General features: G+C 43.0%; 1 protein-coding gene across 1 annotated transcript; it reads right to left on the bottom strand.

The window, feature by feature from the left end:
• Nucleotides 1–6,347: 6,347 nt before the first annotated feature.
• Nucleotides 6,348–21,388, bottom strand: lrfn2b (leucine rich repeat and fibronectin type III domain containing 2b; the record flags this gene model as incomplete). The annotated part of the gene is made up of 2 exons (XM_080744433.1): nucleotides 6,348–7,407; nucleotides 19,995–21,388. The coding sequence occupies 2 exons, from the start codon at nucleotides 21,386–21,388 to the stop codon at nucleotides 6,348–6,350; spliced, it is 2,454 nt and encodes an 817-aa protein (XP_080600559.1).
• Between the last annotated feature and the right edge of the window lie 3,695 nt (nucleotides 21,389–25,083).

The raw sequence follows: 25,083 nt of genomic DNA, 5'->3' as shown, positions 1-25,083 counted from the left end.
ATACCCTTTTGTCAGCATTCCTGACAGGGCACAGTTTCAAATTACACTTCAAGCTATATGTTTGCTTTGATTTCTTTAAGAATTATGGTTCAATTCCTCATTTACAGTGTGTTATTGATTTCCAAAAGTATGGTAAAGCCGTAAAGGTAATCTAATTATGGTATTTTGAAACTAACTTGCACTCACAAACTGGCTTTCAGTCCAATTAATACTCCTCTATTCATCAGCCCTGCCATTTCAGATCATTACATACATATGCCAGCCTGTTCCATTCCCATATGGTAACTGTTCACACATAACCTGTTTGGTGTGTTTTTTATATTTTGTTATTTATCTATCAGAGTAAGCTCTTGTAAATATTATGCCGTCACAACAATTGCCATGACTGTTTTGTTTCCTTTGATTAGGCTACAGTTAGCTCCCTCTAACTAACTGCCTCTGATCATGGGGGGCATACACAAGCCTGTGATTTAATCTGTAGGCTGTTTGGTCAGTGGCACTGCACTTCAGTCGCAATCAAGTCTGCGTTTTATCCATGGTAATTACGATATAATTGTGACGTTCCAGTCTAATCAATTGATTTAGAATTAAAATATAAAAGTTTGCCTGCAAGCACAATGTGAAACACTGCACCGCCCTTCATTTCTATTAGATGCTGTGGCTTCCATCTGGCTTCAAGCACTTCAAGGCTTGTAAAGCTGCAAAGGTTTTTCTGAAAATAGCCATGGGCAAGTGCACTATCTCTTGCTGTATTTTGTTTTGTCCAGGGCACACTGACTGACTGTAGCTACTAGAGGGAGGAGATAGTTTATGCACTTTTGCCCATCCAGACTGCAACAGCCTCAAGGCTCCAACCCAAATAATGTAATTCCACAGAATCTCCTGTTGACACAATTTAAATAGCCTATATACCATAGTAAACAGCACTAGACGTGTCTGCTTGCCCCTGTGTTGCCTGATACTGTATATGCTCTGTGGTACAACGGTGTCATGTGCTGAAAATTGCCCATCTACAATCTCACAATGCTTCTCGATACGCTGTGAGCTTGTAGATCGGCTGTTTTCTTCACATGTCACGTCATGTATGAATGAATATATATCGGACCAGTTACCCATATATGGAGATCCATGAATATGGAGATATAGGCATTTTGGTTGGATCGGCATTTCTACAAAAAAACATTTGTTTCATATAGGGCTGGGATGCGATTAACATTTTTAATCTAATTAATTACAGGCTCTGTGATTAATTAATCGCAATTAATCGCATTTTAATCGCACATCGTTATTTGACCTGAGAAGCATTTTTTTCAAGTAAAACACATTTTGTTGTACGAGTGAATCAACGAGTGAGTTTTTTAAATCTAAATTTCGCATCCACTGGGCCAAGCAAAGCGCTCTGATCGGCTACTTCTCCCTTTGCGTTAGTAGTCTCTTCTTGGTTGGTGCATCGCTATGATCGGTATGCCTGAAACGGAAGGTTCTGTGGTGCAAAAACTAAGTGCGATTAAAATGAGTTAATTTTTTAAATCGCGTTAATTTTCTGTAATTAATTAATCGCAATTAATCAGTTAAAGTCCCAGCCTTAGTTTCATACAACTCTGCCTTGTACAAGTACAGTACGGCAGGGGAGGCAGCTAAGAACATAGGCAAAAATCTGAGCTATCCGTGTGCAAAAGTTGGAGTCTGTGGAACCAACCATGTGCGTCTATGACGTCTGACATCATATATACGATCCTTTTTATGCCCATACAGTCATGGAGATCCCTGTCTGTAGAACCAACCGTCTGCTGTGAGACCCCAGACATGTGTCCGTTCGTGTCAGTATCTGTCTCTCAGTCCTTGTCCCCTTTTATGTGTATATTGGCTGGATCGGCGGTTCTACTGATTTCTTTTATTATTATTTTTTTTCAACTGTAGGCCTACATCAGGGATCTCCATATATGGGCATACAAGGGACAAGGAAGGACGGAGTTTGATGTCACAATGTGATGTCACAGATTCCAGGGTGTGATCTTTGATGTTATGCAATGATGTCACAATGTCAACAATGTGACAATAGCTAGACTATAGACATTGAGGTGTTACGACTTTACGACTCTAGGCGATATTTTTATTGTCTTAAGTACCAGGTCTTATGCCTTACCTTAAGGCCTGTCCATACTGTCTCCGTCCGACCACCGAACCTTTCGTCTGAGAGTTCCATTTTTCCGATGTGCAGCATTCCTAACTCTAATTCGGTGTATAGAGCTTTTCAGGAGATGCAACATTTTGTAGTTGAACCTACGGTCGCAATAATAGGGTTTTTCCACAAGTGGAATAGACTATGAGCCAATCTTGGCTATAATATTCATACTTACCTGGGTATCGTATTTTCAAGCACCGTCTCTTCAACAAAACATCATTTTGTTCATGAGCTCTGCCATGAATAATATCAGAATGTATATATCTATATTCATAGAAATTCACTAACTTGGCTGGCCGTGCGTGGTGGTGCATCAATTATTTGAATAACTTTAAGAAATATCTGTATCCCAAACTCAAACTTCTTCCCTCTATCCTTCTCTCTCTCTCTCTCTCTCTCTCTCTCTCTCTCTCTCTCTCTCTCTCTGTTCTTTCCCTTACACAACCCCAGTAAAAATCCCAGAGACATGGTCTAATACTTTGCACTACCTTCTCCTCACACACCACTCTGGGGACACTGGAATTCAATAGTTGTTTGAAATTGTTCTTATATTTTTTACATACAAGAGCAAAACTACAAGCTCACAACATTATGAGCCTGTATATTGGCAATTTCTTTGCCATTTTTGCACAAACCAAAATGGTTTCAAATGGAACCAAATTTGTTTATGGGGGTCCGTGGCCTAATGTAACCAAAACGGGGGTCCTTGAAAATAAAATAAGTTTGAGAACCAATGCCCTAAAGTGGATAATATTGATGTGTGAGTAGATTTGTATGAACGCTGCTGTGTTGTTTGACATTCACCGCGCGGCACTGCTAGCTGATGAAACACGTTGAAAAGACACCGACTCCTCTTCCATACCTGTGACCTTTACCACATGAGGAAGGACACTGCAATATGGTTTCTCTAGAGATGTGTTCTGTTCTGTTGTCATAATGAATGCAAGGACAAATATTGCTAGGAAAGAATTGCTAGTATTGCCACAGTGGTTCTCAACCTGGGGGCCGGGACCCACAGGTGGGCTGTGAGGATATTGCAAATTAGCAAAACACTAATTAACTAAAGTATTGATAATATAACAACCAGTAAGACTCCCTAATCGGGAGATAAGCGACCGTCAGGTCGGCCCCGGCTCTCCCGGTCGCTCCTAGCCCGAGTTACGGCATTTTATGTGCGCTGCAGTGGCAGGGGGTCCTCCACTGGGGGCGCCACCACTTTTGCATCTGTTCTGGAGCACCAGGAGTCGGTGGTCCCCGGGAATTCCCCGTGAGCAGCCCCGTTGGGGTGGTCATTTGGTCATTTTTGCGCATTTGGTCATTTTTTACATCTGGGGGTCCCCCAGGGACCTGGGGGTCCCTGGAGCTCCGGGGGTCCTTGGAGGTTGTAGTTTGGCAGGCAAGGAGTGTGTGTGCAAAATCTGGCATGGATCGGGGCAACGGTTGACAGACAGACGGACTGACAGTTTGTGCAGGGTTTGATAGTAACTGCGACCTGACGGTCGCAATAATCGTCACTGTCCGGCAGAAACGTTAATATAAGACTGTTGCACAAAACTAGTGAAAATAGCGTTGTGTGCTTGTAGATCGTCTATTTTCACTATTTTAAATTAAAAAAAATCTTCTTTTTTTTTTACATACAAGGTTTCCACCGGCATAATTTTAAAAAGTCACCTTTGTTTGTGGTATCCATAAATATTAACTTACTTCGATTGATTGCTCGTTAAAATAAACATTCTGTGATAATGCTTATGCCCTACCCATTCCACCACGGTTATTAAGTGGACAGGATATTCAAGTGGGCCTTGATCCACAACATTTTGACTGCCAGTATGGCAACAATAAGCTGAATGTGTCATTCAAAAATGTATTGAGATGGTTAATCATCAACCTTGACCTTTGACCACCAAATAACACCAACTGTCAGCTACTGAGCTAGACTCTAAAATGCGTGCGCACATCCCCCAGTATGCATTAACAACAATACAAAAATAAAATACTCTGAGGCAACATGGCTGTTTTAGGCAATTTTAGTTTTATCTTTTAGTAGCAAAAACAAAAGATTTGACCACACAAACATCTTCTACAACTCCAGGTAAGAAATGTGTACAGTTAGGCTGTAATGCCAGTGTAGTGTGTACCTTCTCATCCCCAAAGACACCAGTACACAGCTTTTGTCAGAATACACATTCTTACACACTGGAATATTGTACAAAAAAGCCAATATACAGAGACATTGTACACGCGCAGTCAATCCAAGATATCACAAAAAAGTAATCAGACAACACAACGTGTGAAATGACAGAGTGTATATATACGGTAATTTTACTTTGACTGTATGGATCTGTTTGTCAAAAAACATGCAACTACACTGGACGGAATAAAAGCAAACAACTTCAACGTTGTTGAACATACTGCAAAACCTTTGCATTGTGTTATTGTCATAAAACAGGTCTTATTATAATATCACAAGGCCCATGGCGTTAGTTTTAGTTAAACCTGTCTCCCATGTGGTTGATTTGACCCAGTAGGAATTTAATATAGGCTACATTTCCCATGGTATAAGGAGATAATGTAAAAGGAAAGGGAGTTTTTGTTTCAAAAATTCTATCTACACCAGTTGAAAACGCTATACTCTTACAAAATGATTGATATCACAAAGTCAGGAACAGAGATAAGTTGACTGACAAAATGTCAGGTCAGCTATATTTTAGACATACTGAATGAACTTCATTTACCAGTACACCGAATATGAATTAATTAAGTTACAATAAGGTGTTTAAATGCTTCTTCTTTTTTGTTGATATACACTGTTCAAATGAAAGCCATCAACAACTTCATTATGTTGCTGCCAGTATTGAGAAATAAATCAAATACAGAAGATAATTAATTTTCTTAAACCATTCTTTCCGCTTTCACTGTTATAACCTCAGTTATTTGGCATTTTGAAAACTGACATTAATAGTTTACTGACTCCTCACATCTTACCTACTGTATGGGAAACGTCAATTTGTTCTCAGGACTGACTGACTGATTGATTGATTCATTGCTTTATTAATCTATATGATTGCATAAAATCTGATATGGACACCATACTGAATTATTCAATAAAACCCTCAAATATATACTCTGTATAGAAAGTAAATATATTATTCACATACATTTTTTGTCAATAAATCTTTTTCTTTGCTTCCATTATTTTTCTCTTTTACATCTTTAGGAACCGTAGCATCACATCTATTTATACTGCACCGTTCAGCCAGATAAGGTTTAACTGGTTTCAGAAATGAGAATAGACACACATTCAGGTTTCAGAACTGTAAATATTAGCCATAACCCTGCTCTTGTGCAGAGGGAGAGACTAATATTTCAGCAATGTGTGTTTGACCAGCAAAATATATAAAAACTTTCATCGCATTACAGTACATAATATTAAATTTACACAGCATAATTAATAGTAGTCCGAGGGCATTTCACCATATCTCTGAATGTTACTTGGTCATCTCCTTGAGTGTACATGGTGGCCAAATAGTCATTGTCCCTCTTAATACAAGACCATGTTCACTTCTGTACAAATTATGAGGCAAAGTAATCGAAAGGGTCTTATTCAAATAGTTTGTATTGTATTTGGCCAGTGCACCCCCTCTCCCCCTTGTCCAATGTCTCACAGACGTCCAATCCTTCTGTAAAGTGGTGTGTTCTGTACAGTAGTTGGTTCAGATCCTCCGCAGGACGAGGGAAGAAAGCAAAAAAATGGCTGTCAAGTGAAGACATCAGTTCTGGTGACGGGCCGATGTCTCACGGAAACCTTTCATGCAGAACAGAGGAGGGAGGTTGAAGGAGGGTGCTTTTGACCAGTGGGTCTGTCTGTCTGTCTGTCTGTCTGTCTGTCTGTCTGTCTGCCTGCCTGTTCCCTAATTTAGGCTCTTTCGTGTGGCGGTATCGCAGACTGAAAATAGCAGCTGTATACAAGCTCACAACGTAGCACGGATCATGAGCTTATACTGTAGATCGGCTATTTTTGGTCTGCAACATCGTCGTACGATGCAACAGGCTTGACGGTCTGTATGTCTTTCTGTCTGTCAGTCAGTCAGGGGCAGGGCTGCTTGCCATCTATCCATTCATTGGGCAGTGTTCGATGGAGTGTCAGTTTGTCTACCCCCCGCTAAACCGTGCTCTCCATCACCCAGTCGGCGCTGTCTATCGTCCCTTTGCTCCCTCCCGTGTCGGGGCCCTCCTCGTCGCACTGTAGCAGCATGCCGTTCACCGACAGGCTCCGTTTAGTCCAGATGTTGCTGATCCTCCGTGGATAGCTGCCCGGCTGGGGGCCGCCGCCGCCCGGGCCACTGCCCACGGGACCGCCCACGTCCCGGCCCATGTCAAAGGACTGGCTCCTCCTGGGCACCCTGGAGTCCAGAGGGAGCATGAGGAGCCGGCTCAAACGAGAGTCCAGCGTCCGGCCCCCCAGGAGAGGCTCCCGATCCGTGGGGGGCGTGGCCATAGAGCCACGCTCTGAGCCGGAGAGGCCGCCGGCCATGGAGACCGGCCTCAGGTCTCGTCCCTGCGAGCCCCGCAACTCCAGTGAGGCGAAGGCCCCAAGGAGGTTGTCCAGGTTGGCCCGCTGCGGCTTGTTGGCTGGGGCCGATCTCCAGATGCTGGCCAGCTGGCTGTTGGGGCTGTATGAGCCCCCCGCCAGCGAGTCTGAGGAGGTGGAGGAAGGGGTGAGGCTGCTCTGGAGGGAGCCACACTTGAACTCCACCACCTCATCCTGTAGCGTCACTTTGACCATGGGTTTGAGGATAGGTTGGGAAGGGGATAGGGACCCAGTTTGGGACTGGGACTGTAACTGGGGCATGAGACCTCCATTCGGCCCCAGACGGCCCCCGTTGGTCTGCGAGTGCGTCTCGCTGACGTTTGTCAGCTTGCCCACGGGCGTCTCAGTGTCCCCGGCCTTGTACCGCACCATGAGGATGACGATGAAGACCAGCAGCGTGGCCACGATGACGCCCCCCACCACCAGGATCATGGTGCCCCCCAGCAGCTGGCTTGGCAGGGACTGGCACTGGGCGTAGTCATCCTGGGTGTAGAACTGGGTGCAGCCCACCACGTTGGTGGCAGTCAGGGTGGTGGCAGAGTCGTCCCAGGCCGCCAGCACGCACAGATCATATCGGGTCCCCGACACCAGGTTGGTCACCAGGAAGGCTTTGCTGGACGACGGGATCATCCTGATCAAATAAGACAAAGGGAAAGAAAGGGAATTAATTGCAACCCCACAGGTTAATTGCAATGTAAAGATAATGAGGCACTTCTCCGTAATGGCACAGGCCACTGTTTCACTTTAACGACAGAGCGTGAGGCTGTAAAGGCTCGGAAGAGTGATACAGCCGAACGCGATGAGTGATGGAGCCATCAAGATCAGAGCGCGTTACACATGTAATTTCGGCAATCGGAGACTTAACTAACTGCTGCGGTTAATGTGGGAGTGATTCACAATTTTTCATTAAAGCAAGAGGGGAGGAGGGTATATATTTGCATTCCACTCTAGCTCCTCGCCAGTGAGAAGTCTCCCTGCGGTTGAGGTTCTAACGGACCGCCAGCAGTAATTGGCTTTATCTCTCTGAACCATCTGTCTTGCTGCAGCAAACAGAGGGACCGTTTGATATCGGAGACATGGAGCAGTAATAAATAAATAAAATGGATAAAGCCAGGAAGGACTGCAAGAGGAAGCAGAGCCACAGAGCCCGTTCTGTATTTCCTTGGGGGGTGGTTTGGTTGAGTCTACAATCGTTGACGTTAACTGAACCTCATGTGCATTCATGACATTTTTTGCCACATTGAGCATTAAAATCTCCCCAGCCCACGGAACAAAAGCTCATGTAACATTTATAGTTTACATCGCAGGGAAATGTATTACGGCTAATATATTTTGCTGCACAATGCTTTTGAAAAGTGTCGCGCGCCAGTAAAAGTAAAAGTATCAATACTGCGATTTAGAAATACTCTGTTACAAGTAAAGGCCTGTGTTCAAAATGTTACTTGAGTAAAAGTACAAAAGTATTGGCACCAAAATATAGTTAAGTACCAAATGTAAAAGTACAAAAAGGTTTGAAAATAGCAGATCTACAAGTTGTGAGCTTATACATCGGCTATTTTCAAATAGCCTATGTATAAAATAGGGTTGAAGTGGTTAATGTATGTTTTATAATATAATCATTTATATCTGCAAAGTAACTAGTAACTATTTCAAATAAATGTAGTGGAGTAAAAGTACAATATTTGGATCTGAGATGTATTGGAAATCGGAAATACTCAAGTACAAATACCTAAAAAAATGAACTTTACACTACTGTCGCTCGCCAAGAAATGCAAAAATGAAAGTTCATGATGTGGATTGCAGAGCATTTTAGTTTTACGCCATATCTTTTTTATTCCATCGAATTCAGCAGTAGAGAATGCAGTAGCGCAGTATAGGAGAGAGAGAGGGAGAGAAACACACAATGACAATGAATCTAGGTCAAATTCGATCCAATAACGTCACATGGTCTGTTGAGCGATTGCAATACATCAGAAAATGCTCTCTCACGGAAAATATCGGTTCATACTTTTGAGCCACCGGTGATGCAGTCAATTACATAATTCTGACTGCCTGTCTGGGGCAGAGAAGAAAAAAAATCTACTGCACATTGAAGTGATTGTTTGGATGGGCCATATTCCCTTTCACATCTGTCTAATTGTTTATTAAAAATAGCAGATCTACCAGCTCACAACAAGTCACAATATATGTGACACGCTCTGAGCTTGCAGATCGTCTATTTTCACAATGAAGTCACTCAACGACGTATATAGGTCTTAAGTCACATGCATACATAGGGATAAAGTGGCAGTTCAGAGTAATGTATACCCATGCTTATCACAAGCAGATAAGTTTCCTCTCACACCTTCAGGCTGCACTAGGCAATTTGGAGAGTGCCCCACTTATTATTAATCAGAAGAGAGAGAGAGATTAGAGGGAGGGGGCAGGGACATAGTGACAGCATCAGAGAAACAGAGTGGGGGGGAAAGTGCTACAGTGATGTACTGTATTTAGACATTTGTAGTCCCAAAATGTGGAGACGCTTTGTCTCCACAACTACAAGCACTTCCTGCTTGTAGTTTTTTCTTTTTTTTATTATCTCCGCCAGGCTGATGGGAGGCAAAGCATATATTTTTCGCCACTCTCTTTGATCTACTTCTGTTTAACAAGTATAATTACACAAGCAACAAGCATGGATAAAACTAATAGAAACAGACCGTTTTATCATTGTACAGTATGTGTAAATATCAGAGTAAGCGTGGAGGAGGATAAAAGAGATGGCATGGCAGCATGGGATCTTTCTTGTCGAGTCCATTTCTATAATGTATTGGATACATTCATAATCATAACTGGATGTCAAGTCCTATATTCAACGTTGTGAAAATATCGTTTTAGGACTTGAGTTTCCCAAAACATGATTCATTACTCTCATTGATTCCTTGGGGTCCTTTTCCTCTGGACAAACACACCAAGGTCATGTCAAATTGTCCCCTGGCTCATTGATCTCGGCCTAAACATCAGGATGCTGCTGCTGGGAAACGTGATTATGCTTATATAAGCAAAAATCCCTAATGGCTTCTCAGTGACTGCCTCTTTCTCTCTGTGGCGTTCTTGGGCATAGCAGCTGTATTGTAGCTATGGAGATTAAATGGGCCGTGACGGGTTCCTTTTCTTTCTGTCTTTTTCAGTGTCTGTCTATACCCTTGAGTATATGCAATATAAGCATGGCCTCACACTAACTGTAATGGATGAATGCATTAAAAAGAGATAGTTGAAGTTGGAGTGTCTCTCTGTGCGAGGCAACCTTGCGTTGCCATGTTTCCCATACATAATCTTAAATCAGTGGTGGACATGGTACTCAACTCCAGTACTTTGAGTTAAAGCACTATACTTCTGCATGGTTAAATATTATGCAACTACAAGTTGCTCTGTCAAACTTGTACTGGTGTTAGAGTTCTTACTTTAAAAAATAAGTATGTACTCAAAAGTACATTTTCTTTTTAGATTTTCCAGAAAAATATAAATATAGCTGCTCACAATGTGGCACACTGCAATGTGCTGTAAGCTTGTGCATTTGCTAGTTTCACAATATTTCAAATACAGCAAAAGTGGTTCATTCATAATGTACCTTTTCCCTACCTAGAAATTTAGTGGAGTCAAAATACAATCTTTTATTGTTTATCTTTTTTTATTTTTATTCCTACATTTTTATCCTGCGATTTTTTTCACCCGGTGTCAATTGTCTAATGTAATCCTGGGTGCTACATTCCCTCTGCTAACCTGGGGAGAGCATCGGACTGACCTCATGCTTCCTTCTATGCATGAGTAGTCCAAGCCGCTTCTTTTCAACTGACAAGGGGGGGATTCCCTGGCTGGACGTAGCGTGTGGGAGGAACACGTTATTCCAGCCAGTTCCTTTCCCCTCCATCAGACTGGCCAGGGGGAGGCAATATAGAGACCAGGATTACTGCATGTTTACCTACCCTAGGAGACACGGGGAGAACATGCAAACTCCACACAGAAAGGCCCTTTTGCCAACCCCATCTAGGGTATGGGCACTGATGACACGGAGGAGTGAACACCTCCCCAGTGCCCACAGCGTCCCAAGCGGGAATCGAACCCAGGACCTTCTAGCTGTGAGGTGACAGCACTACCGACAAAAAAAACAACAACTAAAACTTAAATAAAGTATTCAAGCAAATTGGTTATTGTCCATGATATGGCTGAAGTAGACCTCCGCCCAGAGCTAGCAGGGAGCCTTCATCTCTTTCACACTCGGATAAGGAAATACTTGACACAAGCAAAAAGAAACTCTACTATTACAACGCTTAAGAAACCTCAAATCTTATTTCTTGAAGTTTAACCAACAGATTGCATGCCCTAGTTCAGGGGTTCCCAAACTTTTTTGGCTCAGGGCACCCTATAAATATTTGTTTCATCCGAGGCACCCCTACATTATATTCATAATTTTCACTCCTAGCACCTTATAGGCTATTTATAGCATATTTAGCGATTATGTTGCGAGGAAAACGTTGAGATAATAGCCATTTTGACTGAAAATAATTTTGCACTTCAAGTTTAAAATGATACAAAATATTTTTTTGTGTCCAAATAAATTCCAAATATTATCAAATTATCTCGCGGCTCCCCAGGGTGCCCCGTCACCCACTTTGAAAACCCCTGCCCTAGTTCATAGTCTTATGATGACACTATAGGATTATGACGATATGTGGAGCGAATCGCGTCCACCGCCAACGGTTTGCCGCTGGTGGGCGTGCTGCTAAAATGCTAAATGTTGTTTAAAATGTTTAATCCTCCTAGAAGCACAAGCAGATTGTTTTGTTTTGCACCTGACGGGTTTAAAAGTATAAACAGTTTGTTTTACAAAACAGAAGAATGGAACTTTATGACAGATGGGTACGGGTGGCAGCTTAAGGTAATATTAATTGCAGTTGTATATTTCATACCAGCATGGACAACTGCTGGCGCACAGAAAGGCAAAATGAAACAGACACACTCTATGTTGACTTGCAGCTGCTGTTTGTCCATCTGTGAAAAATATCCATGATAAGCTTCATCTCCTGTCTGTCAATCTCAAGTGGTGTTGTGTACCACAGTGTGAACAGTTGTTACATGCGTTGCTACTCTGTCACATTGAACAATCTGACTGGCCACTGCCCCCTAAAATGTAAGATAAAAGTATGATTATTATGTTTTTACATGTCTGCGTCTGCTCTGTTCTGCTGTCAATCCCAGAATCTTTTGTGCTTCCCCAGAAAATGAATAGGAAGTGTTTTTGTTTTTTTTAACCCCCCAAAGTACTGCCTATGTGTGTCTGCAGTGCAAGATGGAAAGCGTGTTTGAAATTGAAATTTTACTTTTGGCTATGACCTTCTGGTCAGCGTACAGAGTAATGTTACTGTGTGATCATCTTTAAACTGTCAATATATCTCTTCAGTACCAAGACAAATTCCTTTACATTTATAGCACATTAAAGATTATGTGTCACCATAATAGGTTACTATTCGGTGGAAAAATACTATCTACAAGCTCACAACACAAGGTGTCACAACTTTTTCACTATTTTTGGCGAAGATATTTTGAGGAAAATAGGAGGGGATCCAGTACAGACCCCTGGGGGACTCCGGTCAACAAAGTATACAGGATTTAAGTCAAGTGGTTCAGAAAATTCAGATTGTGATGTTTAAATATTTAGGCCTGAACACATTATTACGCAATATTTTATGCTTTAAATATAAAAAAATAGCAGAGTGCCGCGCTGCGAGCTTGTAGATCTGCTATTTTTGAAAAATCTTGAACAAATCTTTGAATATTTTGACCCGATTCTATAAGTGTCTTTTTTTTTTTTTAACAATGTTTCTGTCAGTGGTTCTCAAAATGTTTCATGCCAAGGACCCCCAAAACTACATGTATTTGGCCACGGACCCCCATCTCAAAATATGTTGTTCCAGGGACCCCCCCCCCCCCCATCTCAAAATATTGTATCAGGGACCCCCCAGAACCAAATATTTGAGTTACAATGTTCACTTTCAAAAAGATATATTCAAAGACTTGCCAATATATATATATATATATATATATATATATATATATATATCACGTTTTTTCCAAAATAGCAGATCTACAAGCTTGCAGCGCGGCACTCGGTGCTGTGCTGTGAGCTTGTATATTTGCTATTTTTCAATAGCTAAAGCATTCAATAAGTCTAGGCCTAAATGGGTTAATGCCTCTCACTGTGTTGTGAGAACTTGTGACTAACAGAGAAAAAACTATCCATTGGAACACAGATTATCTTTCTATTTCCATTTCCTGAAAAGTAACAGTTGGAAACACAGGGTTTCCGCTCAACAGTGACGATTGGCTATATCTGAATGTCTATCATTGTGCAGACTGTGCTATCCACAGAGATATAATCAATAGCAGTGATGTAAAGTAACTAAGAACATTTACTCAAGTAATGTAAAAAATCTGAGGTATTTTTACTTTAATTGAGTATTTTCCAATACTTTTACTTCTACTCCACTAGGCTACATCTCAGATCCTAATATTGTACTTTTACTCCACTACAATTATTTGAAAACTAGTCACTAGTTACTTTGCAGATATAAATTATAATTTTATTGTAAACCACTTCAGCCCTATTTTATACCTACAGTAGGCTGTTTGAAAATAGCCGATCTGCAAGCTCACAATGCGTTGAGATGCGACACGTTGTGAGCCTGTGGATCTGCTATTTTCAAACATTTTGTATTTTTACTTTTGATGCTTTACAGTAAGTACTTTTTGATACGAATGCTTTTATACTTTTACTCAAGTACATTTTGAATTCCAGACTTTTACTTGTAACAGTGTATTTCTATATTGCAGCATTGATACTTTTACTTAAAGCTATACTGTGTAAGTTGCTCAACTAGTGGTCAGTAGCGTCCGCGTCTTTCGGCCGTTTTTCGCCGCGGACCGGGCCTCACACCCCCGCGTCACCCCCGCGTCTGCCTCCACCTCACCGAGATCTATCTTTAGAGGGGTCCCTGGTTCCTGTGCGTTCAGGCATTCCGGAGAAACGGAGTGTTTCACCCGAGTATAGATAGAGACACACGGGCGCCTACAAATATGGCCGCCCTATTGTGATAGCTAGCGACCCCACTTCAAGATGCGCTGTGATTGGCCGGCAGTGTATAACCCTCGCTGTGATTGGCCGGTAGTGTATGATGACGTAATTTTTGCGCGAAAACCGGACCCCGGTCAGGATCATAGAAAACATATAAAGAGAAGGCTTCAGAAGCTGAAAATAACGGAGTGGGTGTTCTAAAACTTTAGCGATTTAACAGCTAGGACCATTTTAAGATTTGTTTTATAAAAAAAGTTACATGGTACAACTTTAACTAAAACATTTGAATACTTTTTCCACCGCTGATCAATAACGCCTGTTTCTCAGTGAATAAGCCTGGAATGTACAATAGCCTACTATAACACCTTCTCCATCTCACGGCTAACAGCCAATAATAGCGGCCTCCAGGACCTCGCTGCTATTGTCTGAGACTCATCCCAGCATACGCGGCGGCGTGGGTGTTAAATCACGTGACACGCGACACTTGAGCCATTATACCGTGAAGCATTGCTCTGAGAGCCTTATTGCGATTCAACTGAAATATTACTGAAGATCTGTTCCGCTGTGGCTGACACATAACTTCCATTACTGAAGTGACTCCAGGATCCTCTCTGCCCTGCTTCACGGCGGCTCACACTTACAGCACGACACGGATGACGAACTTCACTTACTCCTGAACCTGATTCAACTTATATATATTCTTCCCAAAAGACGTGCCTAGCGACAGGATGAACCTGATACTGTTACCTTACCTTACCTTTAAAATGTTTTTTTTTTCTTTTTTTCTTTCTTTTAAGAAATGTAGGAGATTACCATTTATATGGGTTGATGGCTGTGCAATCACATTTTGTTAGGGGTTTATGGGTTTCAAGGTCATATTATTCAGTCTACAAAACACAATGTAAGATTCTAGTTTAAAGGAGTAGTTCACCCCCAAAAATATTTCTTTTCTATCAATTACACACCCCATGAAGTGAATGAATTCATGGAGATCTATTTTGTTTTCGTCGCATTACTGGGACAATAATTTGATGTCATCGGGTCATCGGTCAGTAGGAGACTCAGTGGAAGTCATCAAATTATTGGCATAGGAATGCGACAAAAAACTATCTCTATGAATTCAAGGCTACTTGACAGAAAATAAGTATTTTTGGGGGTGAACTCCTTTAAGCAAAATAATATGAAATCAGGTAACTGAGAAACAAAACATATAGCACAGTAAAAAAGCAATGTGCCATGTGAAGAATTATACACAAAAGAATATTAGATATACCACTTAACCCTTAAGTGCTGTTCGGGTCATTTTGACCCGTTTTACATTTTCATTTGGAAAAAAAAGGTAGAAGTTTAATTTTTTTCCACCTGAAACTCACTGGCCTTAAAGATTCTTCTGAGATGAACATGTAAAAAAAATATTTTTGCACTACACCCATGCTACACCCCCCTCATATTTTTTGAACCTTTAGTGCTGTTCGGGTCATTTTGACCCGGAAGCACAGATGCACAGAAATACACAGTATTATGCCAAAACACAGACACACAGTCACCCCCACTTCTAACACCCCCCTTCCGAAGCCCCATTCCAAACCCTCCCCCACCCCCCCCCCCCACCCCACAACTAACCCCCCCTCCCCTGATGCACAGAAATACAAGGAATCATGTACAAACACAGATACACAATCACCCCCTAACCCCTTCCACCCCTCCCCCCTCCAACCCCCCTCACCTCACCCTTACCCCCTACACTCCAAACCCCCCAACCCAACCCCACCTCCCTCCCACCACCGAGCCCCCATCCCCCCGCCACCCCAGATGCACTGAAATAAAAGAAAGCATGTATAGTGACACAAACACACAGTCACCTCCTCCCCCCCCCATCCTATCGCCCTCACCCCCCCTCTCACACACACACCCTACACCCCCTCACCCGTCCGGTCCTCACCCCTCACCCTCACCCTCACCCCTCACTTATCTGAAGTTTTCCTTGTGACTGTACTGTATCTTAGGGGACATTTTACATTATTTTACATAAACATAAGGTGCTGTAAAGTAATAACACTATAATTCAGGGGTGCTGTGGATGAAAATGTTGTTTACAGAGGTGCCCTGATGAGACCAAAGTGTTTGAAAACCTCTGTCCTAGTGTATACGTTCAAGTGTATATTCATATGTGACGTTCATGAGTTCACATGTGTGTTCAGCTCAATGTGAGAATGATGTCCTGTTCTTGAACCACAAGTATTCAATTAATGGGCATATTGGGGGGGGGGGGGGGGGGAGTTCATAAAAACATTGATTTACATTTTTTCCTATAAGCATGAGCAATATTGCCCAGTATTAAATAAAGTCGTTTTTTTACCTGAATTTCAGCTAAATCAGTAAAAACGCCTAGCTCTTTCAGTGTTTAATGTGATATAGCAAAGCAGAAATGCAAACATTTACCATATATATCATATGAATTGTTTGGTATTGAGTCAAAGTCAATGTATCATGATGATTTGTTAAGTTAAAATTTATATTAGTGTTGTTTTTTTTAAACCAAATATCCCCCGGGTCAAAATGACCCGAACAGAACGAAGGTGTAGTGAATCTGAACAGAACTTAAGATTAACCAGTCCAATAGGCTGTAAAGGCTGTAATCAATGCGGTGCTCAATGGTGATGGGCGATATGACTTGAAACCAATATCATGATTATTTCAAACTTTTGCCTGACTTAGGTCAGGATTTAGAAATTATTTTTTTAGAATCGGCCACATGTCTAAATGGGTTAAGGAACGATTATAATGAATGAATGAATGAACCACTTTCACTCAATTTCTGTGACAAGGAGACTGCTGTTTGTTTTGTGACATGTACATAGCGGTGTGAACTCACTAGGCACATACGTACATTACATACATACATACATACATACATACATACATACATACATACATACAGTTAGTGCACACAGACATACAGACATACAGTAGGCCTACATGAAAATCCTGTTCTAGATGGCTTGGCCTTCTGTCACACCGTAAAAATAATCGTACTGTGTCATTGGTGGTTAATTATGGGGAAAGACACTGTAGATTCTGTAAAAACTGGGAAATACACCGTAGCAAGGACAGGGTTGCTTCCCTCAAGGCTAACGCCTGAAACTATGTCACGTTCCACAGGTTTTTAAAGGGAGTAACTGATTTTTACTGGCATTAAGAAATTGGATCCCCCCCGCCTTTCCCCTGGCTGATTTCACATCCATTTTACAAGCTGCACTGGCAGAATATGAGCCTTGTAAATTACTATTTCAGCCCTGTTTAAACGCTACTGGATTGACAGAATATCTGCCTGTCAAGCTCTGAGTTTAGGAATTCCCTCACGGTTAAGCTGGCCATACACTAGCCGATAATCGGGCCCGACTGAATCGGGTAGAATTAAACACTACAGGATCATTTTTTCAGATTCTCTGGCCAGATAATCTAAACGGGCTCACACTAGCCGTTTTGAACAGTCGGGCGCACCGCACGCTACAGGATTCTATTCCGATTGAGTCGGGCCCAAACACAGCAATAATACATAATATAATGAATACAAGATGCCACAGGGCTGTTCTGAGGGCTGTGCTTTGCAACACGCACGCACACGCACATACAAACACATGACGTTATCCACTGACTACAACACCGCCTCACGCAACGAAAAAAAAAAGCTTCAATATGGAAGTTGTGTCCTATTTTGACGATATGAATTCACTTTGACACGTTTCATGTACATCCAACTCTGACATCCACTCTCCTGCGCTAAAGTGCCGCTCCGTCCTTCTCATGGTGCGGTGCCTGCTTTATGGTTAGTCGTATGACTGTGTCGCGCACCCAGAACAAGATCTCCAAGACCAAACTGTGTCTGTCCCGTGCCACGTTGTAAGCTTGTAGATCAGGATGGGCGTGTACTTAGATGGGATTTATGGTTCTTTGAAGTGAACCGGATCTCTGGGATCCGTTCCTTTCAAAGAGCCGTTCAAAAGACTGGCTCATTACTTTGTAGATTTTGATATAATAATTACAAATAACTTCAACCCTATATACATTTATTTCTGCCATATATAGGTAGGCCTAGTTTTTGTTGCATTGTGAGCTTGTAGATCGGCTATTTTCAAAAGATTTGTCTACATTTTATTCATTGGAAAATCTGTGAAACAGGACATTCTGCCTACTTTCTACTATTGGTACTCTGTAGCCAGGCTACATTAATTAAATGTTGAATGATACCAATACGTTTGTACTTTTACTCAAGTATATTAACAACATTCCAAAAACCTCTACTTGTGGCAGAGTATTTCCACTTTGCACTGTTCATTAGAAAGGAACGGCTCCCTACTGCGAACCGGATCCCATCGTTCATTTCAAAGAGTCGTTCAAAATACTCGATTCGTTCGCGAACGTCCCAGCTACTTGCAAGGGATGTGTACTGGTCGCGGTCTTTCTTCTGTTTGTTTGATATGCGCTGCCGTTGAGTTTTAATTTAAATCCCAATCATTCATGATACAACCTGATGGACGGACGGACGCTATGAAAAGTGTGTCTGTGTGCGGGCGCGCGTGTGTGTGTGTGTGCGTGTGTATGTGTGTGTGTGTGTGTGTGTGTGTGAGTGAGTGAGTCAGAGGGAGGGGTGGAGAGGAAAAAAAAGAGATGGATCTGTCACTCGGTCAGAGACTTGCATCTATCAGCGGCTGCTGTAGGCTACCTATTTTCTCTCAGTCCCCTGCTACCCTTCCAGTCTTCCAGACAAGTACTGATCCAGGAAAATATCAAACATGTTTGAAAAGAGTCGGGCTACCCCCGATCGTCCTCCGAGCCACTCGGCTGGGCTCCGAGTGGATCTGTGAGACCTCACGCTAGACGACGTTCATGCCCGATTGTCGGGCCCGTTTCAGTCGGTGGCAGCCCGATTGTCGGGGGGGTAATTAAATAGCCCGATTATCGGTTAGTGTGCGGCCAGCTTTATGGGCTGCCGAGCATAATCGAGTCCTACACAACGCAATGCTCTGCGAAGGAGATGTTGAAAAGGCATTGGAACAAAACAAGGAAGAAGAGAGTTGTTTTTTTGTGCCTCTCCAACAGTTTGATGAACGACAAAGTAGTTCGATGATGGATGGATTCTCAGGGGTGTTTCAACGCAGCTGTATATAAGGAAAACAGTGGCTAAAAGGGAGATGTATTTCAGACAGCCACTTGAACATACAGACACAGTGTCCTTGTGCTGTATAGTGTTGAATCCCTGCCAGAAATAGCTTTGTTGGAGGTCTTTGGGTTTATTTCGACACAACTCATCTACCCACTCAGACAGACAGACAGAAACACACATACACGCACGCATGCACCTACACACAATTTTAATGATTCAGAGGATTCAAGTGTATTTATATCATAGTAGCATATCGTCACTGTCGGGCAGAAACCTTGTATCTCCAGGTTTCATATTTGTATGATTTTTTTCCCTTTTTTGTAAATTAAAGCCTTACATCAGGGTTCCCCAATAGCCGGCCCGCGGGCCATTTGCGGCCCGCGGGGGGCTACTGTCTGGCCCCCACCAACCCCAGTAATAATGGTGGTATAAGAGCAGCAACAACACTAGTATATCGTCGTTGTCGGATGGAAATCTCGTATCTCCAAATTTGTACGTTCTTTCGCAAATCATACAAGGCCGTTGCACAAAAGTAGTGAAAACAGCAGATCTACAAGCACACGTGTACTTGTAGATCGGCTGTTTTCACTAGTTTAAATAATTTTAAAAATTATAAATTCAAAACAAACGGTTTTGGACATACAACATTTTCACCCGACAACGACGATATCTGGAGTAGCAGGAACGCTGCCGTCGCCCCCTGCAATGTTGTGGCCCTCGGCTTGGTACCTTAGACATAATTCGGCCCTTGGGGAAAACTAATTGGGGAACCCTGCCCTACATCATTTAAAAGTGTCACACAAATGTAGCGAAAATATAGCATATCTACAAGCACACAACGCCTCACGATTTTTTGGACATACAAGGTTTTCCACCCGACAACAACGATATCTGAATCACAATACTCAAACAAAAAAGAAAAAGTATAAAATCCCTTCTATACCTGTAGATGAGCACTTCGTCATCAGAGCAGTTGTACTGCAGCTGATACATCTTCACCTTGGGCGCCGCCTTGCTGACCGTCCACGTCACCAGCGCTGACACTGCCGTCACCTCCGACACAGACACAGTCTTCTCCGGCTGGCCCTTGGGGGCCCCCTTGATGACCTTGGTGGTCCCGGTGATGTCCGAGAGGCGGGACTTGGGCTGCGCCGGCTGGGCTCCTGTGCCGTTGCTCAGGTGAGGGAGCTGGATGATTGACACTTCCACAGAGGCGGTGGACTCCCCTGCCACGTTGGCGGCGATGCAGGTGAAGGTTCCGTAGTCCTTGGAAGTGGTGATGGTGATGCTTAGCGTTCCGTTGCTGTACACGGCGGTGCGGGAGGAGTTTCCCAGCAAACGGTCCTCTGGGGAGATCCAGTGGATGGTGGGAGTGGGATCCCCGACGGCCTCGCACCTCAGGCTAGCAGTCTGCCCCTCCAGCACCAGCATCCTGTGGGTGTGCTGGGTGATCATAGGGGCCTGGCATATGAAATCCTCTTCCTTCACGTACCAGAAGTAGCGTCCCTTCAGGCCCGGAGGGGAGGCACAGGTCTCCAGGTCGTCGTCGCGCTCGAGCCTCCGGAACCAAAGCATCTCACAGTTGCAGTGCAGCGGGTTCCCGCCGAGGCTGAGCGACAGCTGGGGGGCGTAGGGCGTGGTCAGGATCATGGAGTCCTGGGCACGGGCGAAAATGGGATCCGGCGGGAGCTTCTGCAGACGGTTGGAGGTGAGGTCAAGCCTCGCCAGCCTCTCCAGGTCGGTGAACGTCCCCTCGGGGATGAAATCCAACAGATTGTGGTCCAAGCTCAGCTGATGGAGGTTGACCATCTGCCGGACCGAGTTCCAAGGCAGGGAGATCAGATTGTTGTAGGACAGGTCCAGGTCCTCCAGGGACGGCGCCAGGTCCTCAAAGGTCCGGTCGTAGATGCGGCCCAGCTGGTTGTTGTTGAGGATGAGGTGCTGCAGGTTGATCAGGCCCCGGAGGTCGTCGTTGCCCAGCTCCGTCAGCCGGTTGTTGTCCATGTGGAGCGAGCGCAGGGTCTCCAGGTCGCCGAAGGAGAAGGGCTGGATGTAGCTGATTGTGTTCCGCGACAGCGTCAGGTCGACAAGGTCGGTCATGTTGGCAAAGTCCTGCTGGGTGATGCGGAGGATGTAGTTGCCGCCCAGACGGAGCTCCACCGTGGTCCGGTCGATGTCCGGCGGCACGAAGAGCAGGCCCTTGGCGGGACACAGCGTGCCCAGGGACTCGGACAGGTTCTGGCACACGCAGTACTTGGGGCAGGCATGGGCCAACATCACTGTGGTTCCCAGGACCAGCAGGCAGCCAAGTATGTGGTCCATGGTAGAGTCATGCATATGAACCTGAGAATGACAAGAGGGAGGGAGAGAGACAAAGCAAAAACAAAAATTAGTGGGAGACTACGCTGTAAAATCCTGCTAATTAGTGGGTTTTAATCTCTTGGGAGAGCCCAGTATTATTGTCAATATTCTTTATTAACTTTATTTATTTATTTGTATTTATTTATTTTCCTCCCTTCAATAATTTCCACACATAGAAACTCTATTGTGGGATTAGTTGAAATTGTTTGTGTAACAAACAAATATTGAAATATTTAGGATATAACGTCCGGGTCGTGTTCGATGATACGTCTGCTGCAACAATGCACCAACTTGGGAGTCGTCATCGTTTTTAACTTGAAACATTCTGTGTCAGACGACAAGAGATCAAGCCCACACTGTTTCTCCAACAACAGTCCATTTGGTTAGCAGTTTGTACTCTCTTTGAGTTACAAATGGATATGTATTTTACTGTGTTTATTCATAGGGATACACTCCTTTTAGTTTTCTTGAAAGGCTGCTGCTTTTTGGATTAGCAGCAGATGTGAGAGGAATTTCCACAACAATACCCTTTGAAAATGGTACTCTTGAACCCATTAAGTCATGCAATAATTCGATAGTGGTGAGGCAGATACCGGGTAGAAATACGTGTTTTAAGTAATCCTTGTTGGCTCAGAGGAATGAGTGTTGGAGGATTGTCGACAATTCCCAGTGGATCTATGGTGATGCATATTGATCTGAATATAGACTTCCCCAAGTACAGGAGAGCTCATGTGGTGTCCTCACATCCTTAGGCATTACAATGAGGTCTGATCCCCTAGCTTTTACAGTTTACATATGAGAGAGAGAGAGAGAGAGAGAGAGAGAGAGAGAGAGAGAGAGAGAGATATATTATACATATTAGGTAATATAGCTTGTTCTTTTTTTCTTGAATTTCTTGAAGTTCCCCATGGTCCATCATATATATTCGTCCACAAAGTCAAACATAAACATAACTTATAGGATGGTCAGAAATTACCCTACATCAACGGTCAGATAAAATGGTACATCAACCATGACTGATCATTCCAGATACAGTGAGTGCTAGTTTAGTCTCTCTACTCAGCACTGTGTCGAGAAAGTTACACAAACAACTTTCAAACTGGCATCGCTTTTTTGACCTTTTTGACCTTTTTCTTTCATTCTAGTAAAAGGTGCGCACTTTTTTACTACATTGTGCACACATTTGAAAAATATAAAAAAAAAATCTCTGAATGGCCATGGCAGTCTACAAATAATTCACAAATAGCAGATCTAAAAACTCACAACACATCACAATGCAAATCTTTGTGTGCTGGTAGATTGTCTATTGTTGCTATTTTCTTTCCCGCAAATACTGGAGGGCTAAAGTGGTTAATAAAGCAGTCACTTCTGCACACTGGGACTTGCAATAATCCCTGCGGCATGTTGTGTTGTTTATTCAGATGAGGTCCTTTGTGAACGTTAAAGGAACTTGTAGCATGTCAACAGTACACAGTGGGGCCCATTTACAAAGTCCTGTCACGTGCAATGTCATTTTCACTGACAGCAAACAAACTCTGACACAACAATGATAAATGTATGCAGTGGTGGAAAAAGTACTCAGATGCTTTACTTAAAGGAGGACTTTGCCACTTTTCAACCCATCTTCATATAATAGGTCCTCACTAATGTTCATAATAAAATAGCACATTTTTTTTCTACTCGGTCCAAGTCTCTTAGGAGAGCTGTGGGAAGTTCAGAATCCATCGTCTTGTGACATCATCATTTTCCAAAAAAGAAAAAAATGTATCAATATTTTTGAAAAAAATATTTAGATTTTTTTATTATTAATGGCTTCCACTTTAACATTGCAACTTTTCAGAAGTAGAAAGCCTGCCGTTTCTATTAGCTTGGATTTCTTATCGATGACCTGCCCACAACCCTCTGAGAAAAAAAAAGAAAAGAAAAAAGCTATTTTTTTGTGAGGACCAATTATACAACATGAAGTTACAATGAAGATAGGTTGAAAAGTGGTGAAGTACTCCTTTAAGGGGGCGTTCTCACCCAAAGTCCGCTTAGAAGGTCCGGATCAGGGACCAAATGTTTACATTGTTGCATTTTGAATTTGGTCCGGTTAGCGTTCACACGGGACTTTTGTTAAAAGAACCAAATATGTAAACAACTGACACGTGGTCATACAGTCGGCTGTTGATCTATTGACAGAATAGGCTATTCCTATGGAAAATTACTTCACTGCCTATTCCAATTAATTTTGTGTTATTAATCACAGCCGCTTCCTATATATCTTTTTTTAAAGAAGTGAAACTCACGCATTTCAGGCAGTAATTAGCGATGGATGGGTGGAGGAATCTCTCTCTCTTTCTCTCTCTCTCTCTCTCTCTCTCTCTCTCTCTCTCTCAAAACATAGCCTGTATAAAGCCTTCTCCTTGATTCATTTAACAATAAATAGCGCAAGAACGCGTGAACATAATAAGCATCACCGTTTCCACATCAAATCTCTCTCTGTCTGTCTCTTTCTTTCTTTACAAGCAAGTGAAGCAACGGGTCCATAATGATATTTCCTATCCTTATCAGGTTGGAAATGTGAAGCTAAATGAATAAATAACCTAAATAAAAACAATAAAATAATGTATAATCCCAAATGTTGAATCGCGTGTGAGCCATAACTTTATATGCGGTGGCGCATGCTTAAAAAGAACATATTAATGTAACGGGATGCTAATTGCAGATCTGTTCTTTTTAACCACATGATTCATTTAGCCATGAAACATAACAGCCGTGCATCGGACACTCGGACAGTGTTGTAAGCTTTTAAATCTGTTATTTTTGTGCACCGCACCCGATGACATGGACATACTGCCATCCCAGCAACAACGTGAAGAGTTTGACTCGTGCACGCCTGTCCTCAGGGAACAGCGAGAGAGCGAAAAGAGAGCGAAAATCCTAATGCCTCGAAAGAAAAGCCAAGTTTGACTTTATTCTGTGTTGTGGTCGTTTGGATGGAGGTTGTGCGCGCAGCGCGCCTGCCGCGCCGCCTCCTCCTCCTGTGTTATACACAAGATGGTGACCTTACTTTTATTTGTGACTGTATTTGTGTCAAAACAAACAATGATCACCGTGTTCGGAGAGCGACCCCTGGAGTCACCGCACACGATGGGTCACCAGTTTCCATGTAGCTAACAAGTCACCGCAGCGCCTGCTCACAGGGAGAGGAGATGATTATTAACGTGTAGCCTACTGCAGGTCATGAAGACATATCAGCGGTCGGGTCATATCAATAATGATTCCCGTAAGAAATTCATGCTTTTAGAACTAATTATTAATCCAGCTTCACAACTGCAATTAACAAAGATTGGTGAGTGTAGTCTCTTGTGTCTTGTAGCCGAAGTTACAATTGCTTCACGAGTAGTCGTTTATTATTTTTTCCATATTGTTTTTCAATGAACAACACACAATGCAGAATGTAGGCTGATCAGACATAAGTTTGGTCCTCTATAAAGTCCGGCTCCGTTCACACCAGCAGAGGACCGGACCATGGTCCGTTTGGAAGGGGACCGAGTCCTGCCTTTTCAAGAGGACCATCGGACCAAACAAAGGGACCATGGTCCCTTTGCACGTTCACACCAGCGGACCAAAGGAGAAAGAGGACCATGGTCCCTTTTAAGCGGACCAAATAACCCTGGTGTGAACGC

This window comes from Nannobrachium achirus (genome assembly GCF_963921795.1).
Source record: "Nannobrachium achirus genome assembly, chromosome: 16".
Lineage (NCBI taxonomy): Eukaryota > Metazoa > Chordata > Actinopteri > Myctophiformes > Myctophidae > Nannobrachium > Nannobrachium achirus.
The sequence above is the reverse complement of the archived record's forward strand: the minus strand, read 5'-3'. Positions and strand labels throughout refer to the sequence as shown.